The sequence below is a fragment of the Nicotiana tabacum genome, chromosome 2 (genome assembly GCF_000715075.1).
Source record: "Nicotiana tabacum cultivar K326 chromosome 2, ASM71507v2, whole genome shotgun sequence".
Lineage (NCBI taxonomy): Eukaryota > Viridiplantae > Streptophyta > Magnoliopsida > Solanales > Solanaceae > Nicotiana > Nicotiana tabacum.
This window is the reverse complement of record NC_134081.1, coordinates 115281954-115295259: the sequence shown is the minus strand read 5'-3', so window position 1 is coordinate 115295259 and position 13306 is coordinate 115281954. Positions and strand designations below refer to the sequence as shown.

The window sequence follows — 13306 nt, the reverse complement described above, 5'->3', positions numbered from 1 at the left end:
GAAATTTTTTTCTGCTGATGAACTTCACGCCAACTTTTGTTCAGCTTCTCTTTGGCCTTTACCAATTCCTCCTTTTTGGACTCTAAATTTGACAAAATTCGGGGTAAAACATGTTTCGGATCTTCCTTTAGTCTTTTTATAATAAAGAAACCTTGTTCTTTGTATTCTTCCCTAATGCAACTGAGACTCACATCACTGATATATTTGTCAACAATATTAATAATCTGATATTGTTGTGTTGAGTCCCTCAAGTTTTTCAATAAAGCCTTAGAAGATTGCATAGTTGTTCTCATACGTGACAAGTGAACGTCAATTTCAAACATCTCATCTTCCATTCGCATGTAGATATTTCGTTCCTCTGCAGTTTTTTGCCTTTTGGCTTTGATTTCTTCACTACTACTACTTGGTGAAGATAAATTCTCTTCCTCCTTTTTTCTCTTCTTAATTTTCAAAACTGACGCAAACTCATCCACCAAATCTTGGTTTTCATCACCAAAAATTTTCTTAACTGTATCATAAGCCTCGTTATTGGAAAGTTCACTCTTTGTCAAAGCCTTGATAATCTTCAAGTATGCACAAATAACACCTTGATTATCAGCGAATCGATTCTCCAATTTATTCTGAAAATTAATGCAAGATTTTAACTTGTCCATATCTGCGACTACATTGTTCTTTCGGAATTCCCGAGGTTGGAAAGGCAATGATACATGACATTGAGGAGGCAAGAACATACGACATCCATATAGCAAATCGTCGTATCCTTTGAACAGCGTTTGCAATTCTGAAGCAGCAGTTGGTCCGTCCAACTTTCCACTTACAAAATTACTAAGGAGTCGAATGTAGGGAGTGTATATGTTAGGGTGGGACATTACACGGCGAATGAACGACATTGCCGCGCCAACGCTAACCATGTTTTGTTTTGTTTTGTTTTTTTCTATAAACTTTTAGATTATATAGAGGAAAGTCTGAGAACTCAATCCTAATTACTCTAGGAATATGTTTTATATATAGGAAAATCTAACAACTCAATCCTAAATACGCTAGGAATAGGTTTTCTTTAACTTGGTTTGACTTGTATACACGGATTTACAATATCAGACCATTCAAAAGCAATTAAAAGTAACAAAAAAATGGTAAGTAAAATATTTATTCATTTAGTAAAATTAGTTACGTAAACAATTTGGACATAGTTGGAGGAATAATGACAAACTGACAATTCTAATTGCTTTAATGTTAATTACTAGTATTATTTCTTTGGAGCTAAAGATATTCAGTTATTCCATCTAAATTGATATTGAAAATCATGTTTTTGATTCAATAAAGCTGGTTGCCTATTTTACTACAATTTCATGTACATTTTTATATTGAAATTAGATGCAAAGTTGTTAATTAATTTTTTATTATTGGTTTTTGCTAATAAATTTCTCTCAAATTTTTTATAATCTTATTTTATTTCTTACAAGAGAAACGAGATATTTTTGATAAACGCTTCTCAGGCGTACTTTTATCACGGAATTAGAATAGTTTAATTGATTGGTTTAACTCAACAAAATTAGATAGAATTTGTCATACCTTGTTTGCTCCTTTTCCTTGTTCTTCATATACTTTTTTTTTGCTCTATCATATACTTTTTCTAAGTGAAAGGCGTATCCCAATCCTTTTACAGTTGAGGAACTAGGGAAATTTGTATGTCAATAATTTACAGTTGAGGATCTAGAGTACTTAGAGTTGATAATGACAGAGGACAATGGATAACAGTATCTAAAAATGGGTTTGCCCAATATCTAACAGTTGCAGCTGTTTGAACTTTAGATGTAGTATTGTGATGCCAATCCTATACCAAGGTTTTTATCTTACTACAACATGTATTGGTGACATTTGCGATTCAACAATATGCAAAAAACAAAACGTAGCCAATGGAAAGAAGAAAGAAATTTCTGAGTGCCTCTCAACTTCATAAGATAAATTCATCAGTAGGCTGCAAGAAAAACATCAGCTAGCCCTGGAAGTTACTTGCGATTAGGAGTGCGTATATAGTTTAAATAGAGAGGTAAAATCAGCACGGTTCTTGGTGTAACTGCAGCAGATATAACATAAAATGTGTGCCCAGCTAAAGTTTCTGGATTACAACTGAATTGGCTAGGCCTGCTTGCTCTATTGTCTGGTCCAGATCTGAGAGTTGTTTGGGAGGAAAGCCCACAGTCTGCAGCTGATAACTCCTTGGTCCTCCAGGCCTTGATGCGTCAATAAACCCTCGAATATCTCTGATTGTGTGTTGGAAGTTAAACCGCGAAACCATTCGTGTACCATCTGCCAATCTCAGTTGAATTGAGGTTGAAGGCTGTGATTGATCAACAACTAGGCCCACTGATGGGGTTGGAGCTGCGGTGAATGATGAGACAGCACCAATTGACTCAACTTGTTCAGCATTGCTAGTGCTACCTAAAGTTCTTCCAACACCCTGAAATGTAGCACGGCGCTTCTCTGGAACCTGCAAATAAGATCAAATAAAAAATAAAAGAAGAGCGTCACTGTGAAAAGCAGAGATTTTTAGCAGCATAATCGAGACCCTTTGTTAGAGGAATAAGGACGTACAGGGCAGTCCTCCTCTCTCCTTGTCAGATTAACTCGCACAGATGTACTCCTATCTTCTGGTTCAAGTTCTTTTGGGCATTCAGACTTCCGGATACTCTGTATTACAGATACCAAAATATTAAGAGCAACTCTGGAGACAAAAAAACTACAAAGCAAAAGCATAAACAAGCAAAGCTCATATTGGTTGGTTCTGCCTAACAAGAAGAGCATAAAATTACATAAGAGATTTATCCAATTCCAACAAGCAAAAGGTCTTGTGAAACGGTTATACAGAATATCAGAATTTAGAGCACTCTGCCCAAAAAAAAAAGGGAATAAGAATTAAGAGCTTAATTCACAGATTTAAGTTCAACTAGTCAGAGCCATCACACAAGAAAAGAAAAAGGTTAAAACTTGGGGATATTATGTTTTTACTTTTCCCTATGTGAGGATTGGAGAAAATTGTAGAGGACATACAAACACCAACATGGAAGTTGCAAAACAGTTTCATGATTTGACACGGCTAGGACACAACAAATGGTTCTCGATATATGCTTCAAGGGAGCACCTAAGACACCCTCAAATTTGTTTCTTCAGCTCCTTCCAGGGAAAGATCATGGATCTCTAAGGAAATTCACTACTATTATTGCAAACTCTCTTCCATATCACTACCTTACACGTGATTACCTTCTCTACAATCATAACACTTGAATGATCTGTGTCCAATTAAAGTCCACTAGTTTGTTACTTTTTTTTATTTTTTTATTTTTTATGAAGTAAGGTGTTATATTGCTGGCATCAGGAAGAGGTTGATGCAAATCATTACAAAAGAGGTTGGTTAGCTACATTTACACAAAAATACAGTTCTGACCAGGGAGCTAACCAGAAGCACCAAAAGCCTATGGTTGTCAATCAAGCCAAAGACAAAGAGCTAATAAAATCTAGAAATGGAATTAAATCATTTACAGAGGAAAGGTTGCTCCAGCTATATAGATTCCTAAGGCACTTTGCTTTCAGGTAGCTGTTGGGAGTTGATATTCCATCAAAGCATCTGCGATTCCTTTCTGCCCAAATATACCAAAATATACTTGCTGGGATTATCTGCCAGATCTTCTTGATGGTTCTCTCAACTTTCCACTGACTCCAACTTTCAACTGCTTTTATCCCTTGTGGTGTCGTCCAACTTATGCCAATTGTTGAAAGGAACATGTGCCACAAATCTGCAGCCACTCTGCAGTGCAATAGCAAATGGTTTATAGATTCTGAGTTGTCTAGACACATGTAACATCTATTCACAAGCTGGAAATTCCTTCTACACAAGTTGTCTTGGGTTAAAATCGCACCTTTAAGAGCTATCCAGGTGAAGCACATGACCTTTGTGGGGAGTTTTGTCTTCCATATGAGCTTCCATGGCCAAAGCTCAGTTACTTCATTGCTAGCACACAATTTCTTGTATCCTTCCTTCACTGAATAACAACCTTCGTTCAGATTGCCCCACCTTAAACTGTCTTGAGCTTGTGTATTCATTTGAAAGCTTTCCCGTAGCCGGAAAAGATCAAAGAGTTCTCCAAGTTCCCATTCCTGCATCTGTCTTCTGAAGAGGGGATCCCATATGTTCCCTGATCTACATTGGGCAACTTTTGAGTCCGGATCAACTGCTATCAGGTACAGGGCTGGATGAGTGTCTTTTAATGGTTGATTGTGAAGCCATCTATCCTTCTAGAACCTAACTGAGGTGCCATCTCTAATTCTAAATGAAACGTCCCGAAAGAATTCCTCTTTCAGACTGTTGATAAATTTCCAAGGACCAACACCATGAGGGGCTCTACTCTGTTTGGTACTCCAGTGGTTTAGTTTCCCGTACTTGGCATTCACTACTGCCTTAAACATGTTCCTACCTGACCATATCTCCACCACCACTTCATAAGCAAACTCTTATTGTGCTTGGCTAAGTCTCTAACACCCAATCCACCTTGATCCTTATGTTGAATTACCTTAGACCATTTTACCAGATGAAACTTGTGGCCTTCACTGTTCCCTTTCCAAAGAAAGGATCTTCTGATTTTGTCCAGTTGTCTTTGGATCTTTCTAGGCATAGGGAATAAGGACATGATATAGGTTGGTAGGCTGTCCAAGACACTATTGATCAGTGTCAGTCTTCCTCCCATGGATAGGTATTGCATTTGCCAAGTTGCCAATCTTTTTTCCACCTTCTCAAGAACTCCATTCCAAACCCCTATTGCTTAGTATTTTGCTCCCAGTGGAAGGCCTAAATATGTTGTTGGAAAGGAGCCAATTACACAACTCATAATACTAGCCAACTCTTCCAAGTTAGGCACTGTATTCGCAGGGTAAATCACACTTTTTTGCATATTAATGTGTAATCCTGAGATAGCTTCAAAAATCAGTAAAGTCAAATTTAGGTACTGGACCTGAAGCTTCTCTGCCCCACAGAAGATTAAAGTATCATCTGCATAGAGTAAATGTGACACTGCAACTGGGTCAACTGTGTTGTTTCCCCCCTGAACCCTTCAATCCACTGCATTTGCTTTGCCTTATCAAGCATTCTGCTCAAACCCTCCATTGCAAGGATAAAAAGAAAAGGAGAAAGTGGATCTCCTTGTCTAATTCCTTTCTGCGGTGAAAAAAACCAACTGGAGCTCTATTCACCAAGATGGAATACTTAACAGTAGTAAGGTTGTACCTGATCCATCTGTCACCAAACCCCATTCCTTTTAAAATAGAAAAAAGGTATGACCAATTAACTTGATCAAAGGCCTTTTCTATGTCCAGCTTGCAAAGAATACCTGGAACACCACTTTTCAACCTCCCATATAGCAGCTCATTAGCTATCAGTGATGCATCTGTGATCTGTCTATTTTTCAAAAAAGCATTTTGCTCTTTTGAAATCAGCTTGTCGATGACTGTTTTGATCCTCTCAGCTAGGAGTTTAGCAATTATCTTATAGACACTTCCAATGAGACTTATGGGCCTGGAATCTCTGAGCTCTATAACACCTTTCCTCTTGGGAACTAGAGCAATAAAAGAAGCATTACTGGACCTCACCATATAACAGTGTTGATGAAAATGATTAAGAGCACCCATTAAATCCGATTTAACAAAGACCCGTGACCTTTGAAAAAAAACCATTGTAAAACCGTCCGGACCTGGACTTTTGTCTGGAGCACAAGAGTTGATTGCGGCCAACACCTCATCTTCCTCAAAATCTCTCTCTAACCATGCCTTCTCTGTGAGAGAAAGACTTGGCAGATTTGAACAGTTATATTCTGGCCTCCTTTGTTCATTCTCAGTGTAAAGGTCTTGATAGAAACTCAAAATTTCTGCTTTAATGACTTCCTTGTCTTCACATAGCTCATCTTCTATCATTAGCTTATCTATGCTGTTATTTCTTCTATTGGATTTTGCCATTCTTTGGAAGAACTTGGTGTTCTTATCCCCTTCTTTGAGCCATAGACACCTAGGCTTTTGTCTCCATGAGACTTCCTCAGCCTTTGCCATTCTTTTGAGGTCTAATTTCAGCTACATGGATTTCTCTTTTTCTGCTTGGGACATATGTCTTGTTTCAGTTGCTTGTTCTAATAATGCGAGTTCCTCTAGCAGTTTGTTCCTCTGTGCTTCCACTCTGCCAAAGGACTCCTTGTTCCAAACTGTAATGTCCCTTTTCAAACTTCTCAATTTTTGAGTTAGAATGAAATCTGGACTGCCCCCAATTGTATAGTTCTGCCACCATCCTTTGACCTTGTCCATAAAACCATCTACTTGAAGCCACATATTTTCAAACTTGAAATATAAGGGATTGGCTTCCCAGTCACCACACCCCAACAATAAAGGCCTATGATCAGAAGTAACTCTTGGAAGAGCTAATTGCTTAATTGCCTTGAAGTTTTCATTCCACTCTGGAGATATTAAGAACCTATCAATTCTTGAGGCTTGCATGGAATCTTCTCCTCTGTACCATGTGTAGCATGGAATCTTCTCCATGTGTAGTGAGCTCCTTGAAGGGGAAGATCAATGATACCTAAATCTTGAATTGTATCTGTAAAGGATCTCATCGCCCTGGACCTTCTGACACAATTATATCTTTTCACTCTCAAATCTGCAGACGTTAAAGTCGCCCCCTATAACCCACTGCTCCTCCCATATACCTCTGATAGCTGCTAGTTCATGCCATAAAATCTCCCATAAATGTTGTATTCAAAATTTCTCTTTCCGAGAAAAGTTTCAGTTAGTCACTAACTTTAAACTGAGGATGTATGTTGGACACCACGATTAGGACTATAACATTTATGTATAACTAGAGGTCTGACTCTGAAGCGCTTGAAAGCAAACAAAATGTAAGGGGTGTTTTGTGGGAGGGTTTTTTATGAGGGAAACCATGAATTCAGTTCTCACACATAGCTACAGGAAGTAGGCATATAGCTGACGGAGTAGGAGAAGCCAGCATAATGTAAAGACTGCTTTGTGCCTTTTTTCAATTTTCTACATGCACAATACTTCAACAGTAAGAAATTTCGAGTTGTACAAGATAAACAGTAAGCACGAGGAATCCTCTACCTACTCCAAAGGTCATTTCTATATGATAATTCCTAATAAAACCCTTGAGTAGGAGAAGCCAGTATAATCTAAAGACTGTTTTTCGAACCTACAACGTGCCTTTTTTCAATTTTCTACATGCACAATACTTCAACAGTAAGAAATTTCGAGTTGTACAAGATAAACAGTAAGCACGAGGAATCCTCTACCTACTCCAAAGGTCATTTCTATATGATAATTCCTAATAAAACCCTTGAGTGTATCTCCGTGTAAAGTGTCTCTTTGTTGTGAAGTTTTTGTGTTCAATAGTCTGAATAATGCCATCACATTAACTAGTTTAAAATGGAGGTTTTGACTATTGAAACTGCAAGATCCAAGTTGTGCCCAAAGACCTATCTCTTGTCAAGGTAATATTGGACATAGCCTATTTTAAAAATGCGAAGTAGAATTGATTAAGCTTTAGTTGAGTTATGGTTCATATCAGTTTCAACTAAAAAAGTAGAATGGCGCAAATTTTATGAAACCCTATTTTAACAAACGGAGGTTTAGTTGACTCAGCTGAAGAGAATCACAATCTGTATAGTGAATATAAAACCACAAAGATGAAGAACTACAGGTAGCATTCAAAAGGTAAAACCAACATTGACATTACCTCTAAGAAAGAGGCATTTTCTGGATCATCAAACCTCCGCAAGGACCCGTCATCTATAGTGAACCCATTGGTCCAGAAAGTGATAATATGAGTAATACTCTCAGGTGGCTGAGGAGCAGCGGACACAGTCTCACCCGTAAGTCTTCTAGCAGTTCCAGAAAAACTTCTTGAGCCAGAAGATGCAGGAGGTGCTTCAACAGCTGCATATTGTCTAGCTTGATCGAATATTGCATCCACGTTATTTGCTTTAGATGGATCTTGAACAAGCATTCCACTACAAAAAGACTTCGATCAGTAAATTACTAATGAGAGTGCACACTGCATCTCCACAAGACAAGGCTGAATAGTATTCAAGTGTATCCATGTAACAGAACATCTTAAGAACCAAGAACTATGCATTTAAGATGTTTGCATTCTCCGTCTCACAACAACAGAACAAGAAATTGGATGATGTAATACAGTGAAAGATGAAGCGAGAACCTGTAGTTAAAATGATCTACATATGCTCATGGACCAGAAACAAATCCTTATACAGCACTGCATGTATAAATTTTTAGATAACAGAACTGCATGCTTAATCTTTCATATTCCAAAAAATTTAGAAGTACTTAAATACATGACAAATCATAAAGACCAAACCTCAACCTAAATCGTGAAATCCCACAACATTGTAATCGTAGGAATACTTCCAATAGTTATTTATTTATTTGATGAACGAGAAATCTGTCTGGGCCCAACCATTAGGACCAACCACAGCCTTCTCCACTTAAATACCAGGCTTAGTTCGCATGGTGCAGGACTCAAAACGGTCAGCTAAAGTCATTAGTCCAGTAGTCCCTCAACCTTGACATGGGGGCAGGATATTTCCGATATTTACACCACCAAGTGGCGAAAACATGTAGCATATAGGACACACTAGCAGGAAAAGCACATTGAACCCATAAATTAGACCCGACCCCATACTTCAACAAAATTTGAACCTGATGGTGTCTCAACTCTTTACTCTTATCACCTCCTTCTTTAACTAATAGGCCAAGGGTCCATTGGCTTAGAGCAAAAAGTTACAAAGCACAAACATGTTACATTGATAGTGATAAGCAACTATAGTGCAACATTATGATTTCACGATACATAACGCAATCCAATGAGCTGGAATGAAAGGAACCAAATCCTAGCAAAGGCAAAAAATATGATTTTGTTCTAATCCACCTAAGCATTGGAAGTCACCCGGTACCTAGTGGGAGGATGCAGGTAGCCGACTGCATAGTCAAGGTGATGTTTTCACATATTCCTCGAATTATTGCCTCAAATTTCTCTCAAACACATTATCCAATTCTTACTCAAAAACAAAAGTACAGCATAAAGACCAATACTTTATTACTGAATACTAAAGAAGCAATAGAAAACCAATAGTAAAGTAGCAGCAGTAGTAGCGGCAATACCTTTTTTCTCCACCGGTATAATACTCTTGAGGCTCATCGGAGTCACTACCAGAACCAGTAACAGGCCGACGATTCAGATCAGAGAAAGTGTGAATTCCACCAGTTCTCCGCCCAGCAGCAGCAGCAGCAGCACCACTAGAGGTAGAAGGGTTTCTAGGTCGAGGCGGAGACGGGGATCGGGAGCGCGATGGCGAACGGCGTTGGTCAGCGGCGAGGTTAGCGGCGGAGGAAGCAGGGGCATCGTTGTAATCCTCGTCAGCGGCGGCGGCGGCGGGGAGAGTATTGTTCTCGAAGAAAGTGGAGACGGCGGAATCCAAATCGAAGTTGTGGCTTTCGAGGAAGAAAAGGGCTTCGGGTTTTGAAGCAGAAGTGATTTCACAGAATGTGTTGACGAGTGCTTCTCTTTGTGGATCGGCGGTGAGATTTGCTTGATTTTCCATCTTTTTCTGCTGTTGCTTCTTCGTCTTTCTCTCCTTCTGCTTCTACTAGGAGTACTAGTATGTACTGTACTAATTTTTCTCTTTTTTAACAAGAGGCAGAGTTTGGTATATATTCGTTTCTTCAGGTTTATGACTTCGAGTCTCTTTATAATTGGATTTATTATGACTTGTAAGGGAAGAAAAGCAAAAACGTTAATATAAATAAATAAATAAGAAGAGAAAGTTTTTTCTTAATTAGTGATTTTTTAAAGATATTTACTTTTAAACGTATAGAGATCGGAGTCGGTACTGGATGCATAGTTAAGTCAATTAATTTATTTTACTTTTGCAAATTAATGTGCATGAATGTTTTAGATAATAAAGTTTCAAATAATATGGTGTCAAGTTTTAATATTTAGGTAAGTGTAAGGTCTGCGTACACACTATCTTTCCAGACCCGATATTACTGGATAGGTCGTTTGTTGTAGTAAAATAGTCTAGGAATGCAATGCAAGATGGTATGTTTAATTAATTAAAATATTGAATGAGTAAGCAGCTTAATTTAAGTTTTAATTCAGATTGTAATTTCAGAAGCTCCTGCTCTTTACAAAAGCGAAACATAATTTGGCACCCTCAATTACTATTTTGTATTCCAATGTTTTGCTCCAAAGTGACCTATTGGCCATCAGATTAAGCTATCCACCGAATTGTTTTTGACAATCAAATAGAAAGCAGTGCAGCTTCAGCCTGTTTAACCTAAATAAAAATAGTATGATTAATCCAAATGGCCGCTTTACCAGACAAATAAGGAAATTATGTCAACTAATTAGTATCTAAAGAATTTATAATAAGATCTTAGCACTGTCAGACGACAAAATGACCAAAAGAAGAAAAGCTACAAATCGGTAACAATTTCCTGGTTGCATCATAAGATTTTCTCATTGTATCTTAGGGATGTATAACAAGTATAACTCAAATTAACACATGAATTTCAACCCAAACTACCTCAGCACTTGCTTCATTTCCTAGTAGCTTTTGAATACAATAAGCGCCTTTGGTTAAGTGTCCATAGAATTACTCAAGTACATTGATCCAGTAACAAATGGTATATTCACTTAACTATAAAAATGCAGCAGAAACCCACTCTTCAATGCCAGGACACTTCCAAAAAACAGAATTCAACGAGTCTTATTTATCTCGCCATTTCCAATGCCTGTTAGTCGAGGGACAACGACAGGTGCACCACGAACCTTTTCAAGGGCAAAGCTTACCCTCAAGGGGCGACCTAGAAATGCCTGAAAGAAAAAATAACGTCAAATGGAAGTTCCATGCCATTCTGACGAGGCTGAAATATCACAGTATATAGTCGTCAGCTCACCTTTCCGTCCATGGCATCTTTTGCACAGCTGGCCTCGTCGTCTTTTGAAAAGTGAACAAACCCAAAGCCTCTTGATCGGCCAGTTTCTTTATCATACATTATTCTTACTAGACACATGAAAACGCAGATATTCAAGCAATTTAAGTTCAGCTCAGAAATACGTGGGAATGTGCATGTATGTTCAAACAAAAGGAAACAAGAAAAAGGATCTTGACAATCAGTAATATCATGCAATTCAATGTTACTGTCTGATTGTTGAAGAGACTCGAGTGGCTGCTATGTTAAATAATCTGATACTTAACCATTAAGAACTCTGCAATAAACCTCCTTCATCCCAGGGGAGTGTGTTCTAAAAGCTAATTCTTACAGTTTATGCTTTGAGTGAAGCAGAATCGGGGGTGATTACCTACTTTAGAAAAAAGATTTGATTGATTGATGAGCTAGTCAATTTTTTCCCTAGTCGAGTAAAGGCAGAGAAAGTTTGTCAGGAGCATCATCACGAAATGGGCTCTGGGGTGTGAGTTTCTACTCACCAAAGAGTGAGTTCCAATTGAATAATTTCTAACAACTGTGTTCCAGAGGCAACACAACAACAACAACAACAACCCAGTGGAATCTCACAAGTTGGGTTTGGGGAGGGTAATGTGTACGCAGACCTTACCCCTACCCTGGGGAAGTAGAGAGGCAATACGAAAAGGTTAATCAAGAAAGGATAATTAGTAGAAGACAAACAAAATTTCTTGTCAATTGCAGCCTCATGCTTGTTTGAAGGATGTGAAAACCATAAACCATTTGCTACTCCACTACTTTTGTAGTTGGCTGGGCTCTCTAGAGTCTTAATTTTAGTGCCACCTCATATTCATGCGTTGCGTGCAGAAGACTTTCTCGCTGTGAACCTTTCAGGTATAGTCTGTTCACATTCACCGCTATCTCTCATCTTTTATTAGTATGATGATTTCTTAACAATTTTTTAAGCTTCATCGAATTATACCATGAGCTTAATTTTTTTATGAGCTGACCGCTGGTCCACAGCTTTCTACACATTGGTGGTACCTAGCTCCTTCTGTCCTTCAATTCATGCCCTCAATAATAAAGACACTTGCTGCTTGTCTATTAAAAGAAACAAAAGCCATTAAGTCCTACAGGTACAAATTACCTTACCAAAAAATAGTTCTTAAACTGTGCCACCTGTAGCCAGGGGCGAAGCTATGCGCACCCTTCGCCGAAAAATTATATTGTATATAGGATAAAATGTGTATAAGGTAAAATATTAGTAGTACTTGTTATTGATAAAAAAAAATAGACTTTGAACAATCTTGCATAACCCACCGGCAAAGGGTGTGCTAGAATTTTGGGTTGATGTTAAAATCTTTTACACGCATAATTTGACCCTCAATCTCCCTCAACCAAATGACCAATTAGTTTCATATGAATTTATCTTCATGTAAAGTACTAAGCATAGAATTTCACAGGGCAGTTACATTTCATAAAGAGTTAAACCATTGGGGCATTTTATCAAAAAGGTAAACTACAACATATATATACTACCAATCATACGCTACTTATATTACCTTCTGTTACTTGCCCGAAAGAAGAGAATGCATCGTTGAGCGACTTCTCATCCACAGACCATGACAAACCTGTATAAGTAATTTACAATATGATAAAACTAATATAATATACCCATTAAATAACAACATGAGCTGTAAACAAGTTGAAGTTATAGGTTATTTGAGTAAAGAGGATTAATCATACCAGCGACGAAGAGCTTGTTATTGGGAGGTTGGGAAGAAGCTGAAGGATGAGAGAAATACAATCGCCCATTTAGAATGTTTGGAAGTCTTATTACTCTTCTGGAAATCTGTATCAAACTTCCCTTCATTTTTCTTTCCTTAATAATAAATCTCCAAAGTGACTACTATACGCTCCTTCTAGAAAAAAGGAAATTAAATCCCCAAATTTCATGATTATATGAATTTGTACGGTAAGAGATTAGTTTATTATTTTAAAAAATTATTTTTATAGGTGAATTATATATATCTTCCTTCATGTTGCCTACGTAACATTTCCTCCCATTTCATATTAAATACTCATTTTTAATAATAATTTTTTTAAAAAAGTACAGAATCCAAAATTACTAGGGTTAAAATATCTAATCATTTCCTCTCATCACAGGTCGGCATAACATTCAATATAAATTTATAAGTGATCATAAAAATTAGTACGGAGACCTCTATTAATATTTGACTATTTCTTGAAGATATTTGCAAGTATATATGGAGTTTTG

General features: G+C 37.6%; 2 protein-coding genes across 2 annotated transcripts; both read right to left on the bottom strand.

Moving 5' to 3' along the window:
• Window positions 1–1934: 1934 nt before the first annotated feature.
• Window positions 1935–9781, bottom strand: LOC107779764 (plant UBX domain-containing protein 4). Its single transcript, XM_016600249.2, has 4 exons — window positions 9223–9781; window positions 7781–8054; window positions 2596–2691; window positions 1935–2491 (listed from the first exon to the last, which is right to left on the bottom strand). Exons 1-4 carry the CDS (start codon window positions 9660–9662, stop codon window positions 2111–2113), a joined length of 1191 nt encoding a protein of 396 aa, XP_016455735.1. The 5' UTR covers window positions 9663–9781; the 3' UTR covers window positions 1935–2110.
• An 854-nt stretch (window positions 9782–10635) lies between these two features.
• Window positions 10636–12979, bottom strand: LOC107779763 (glycine-rich RNA-binding protein 4, mitochondrial). Its single transcript, XM_016600248.2, has 4 exons — window positions 12775–12979; window positions 12591–12659; window positions 11020–11126; window positions 10636–10936 (listed from the first exon to the last, which is right to left on the bottom strand). The coding sequence occupies exons 1-4, from the start codon at window positions 12899–12901 to the stop codon at window positions 10820–10822; spliced, it is 420 nt and encodes a 139-aa protein (XP_016455734.1). The 5' UTR covers window positions 12902–12979; the 3' UTR covers window positions 10636–10819.
• Between the last annotated feature and the right edge of the window lie 327 nt (window positions 12980–13306).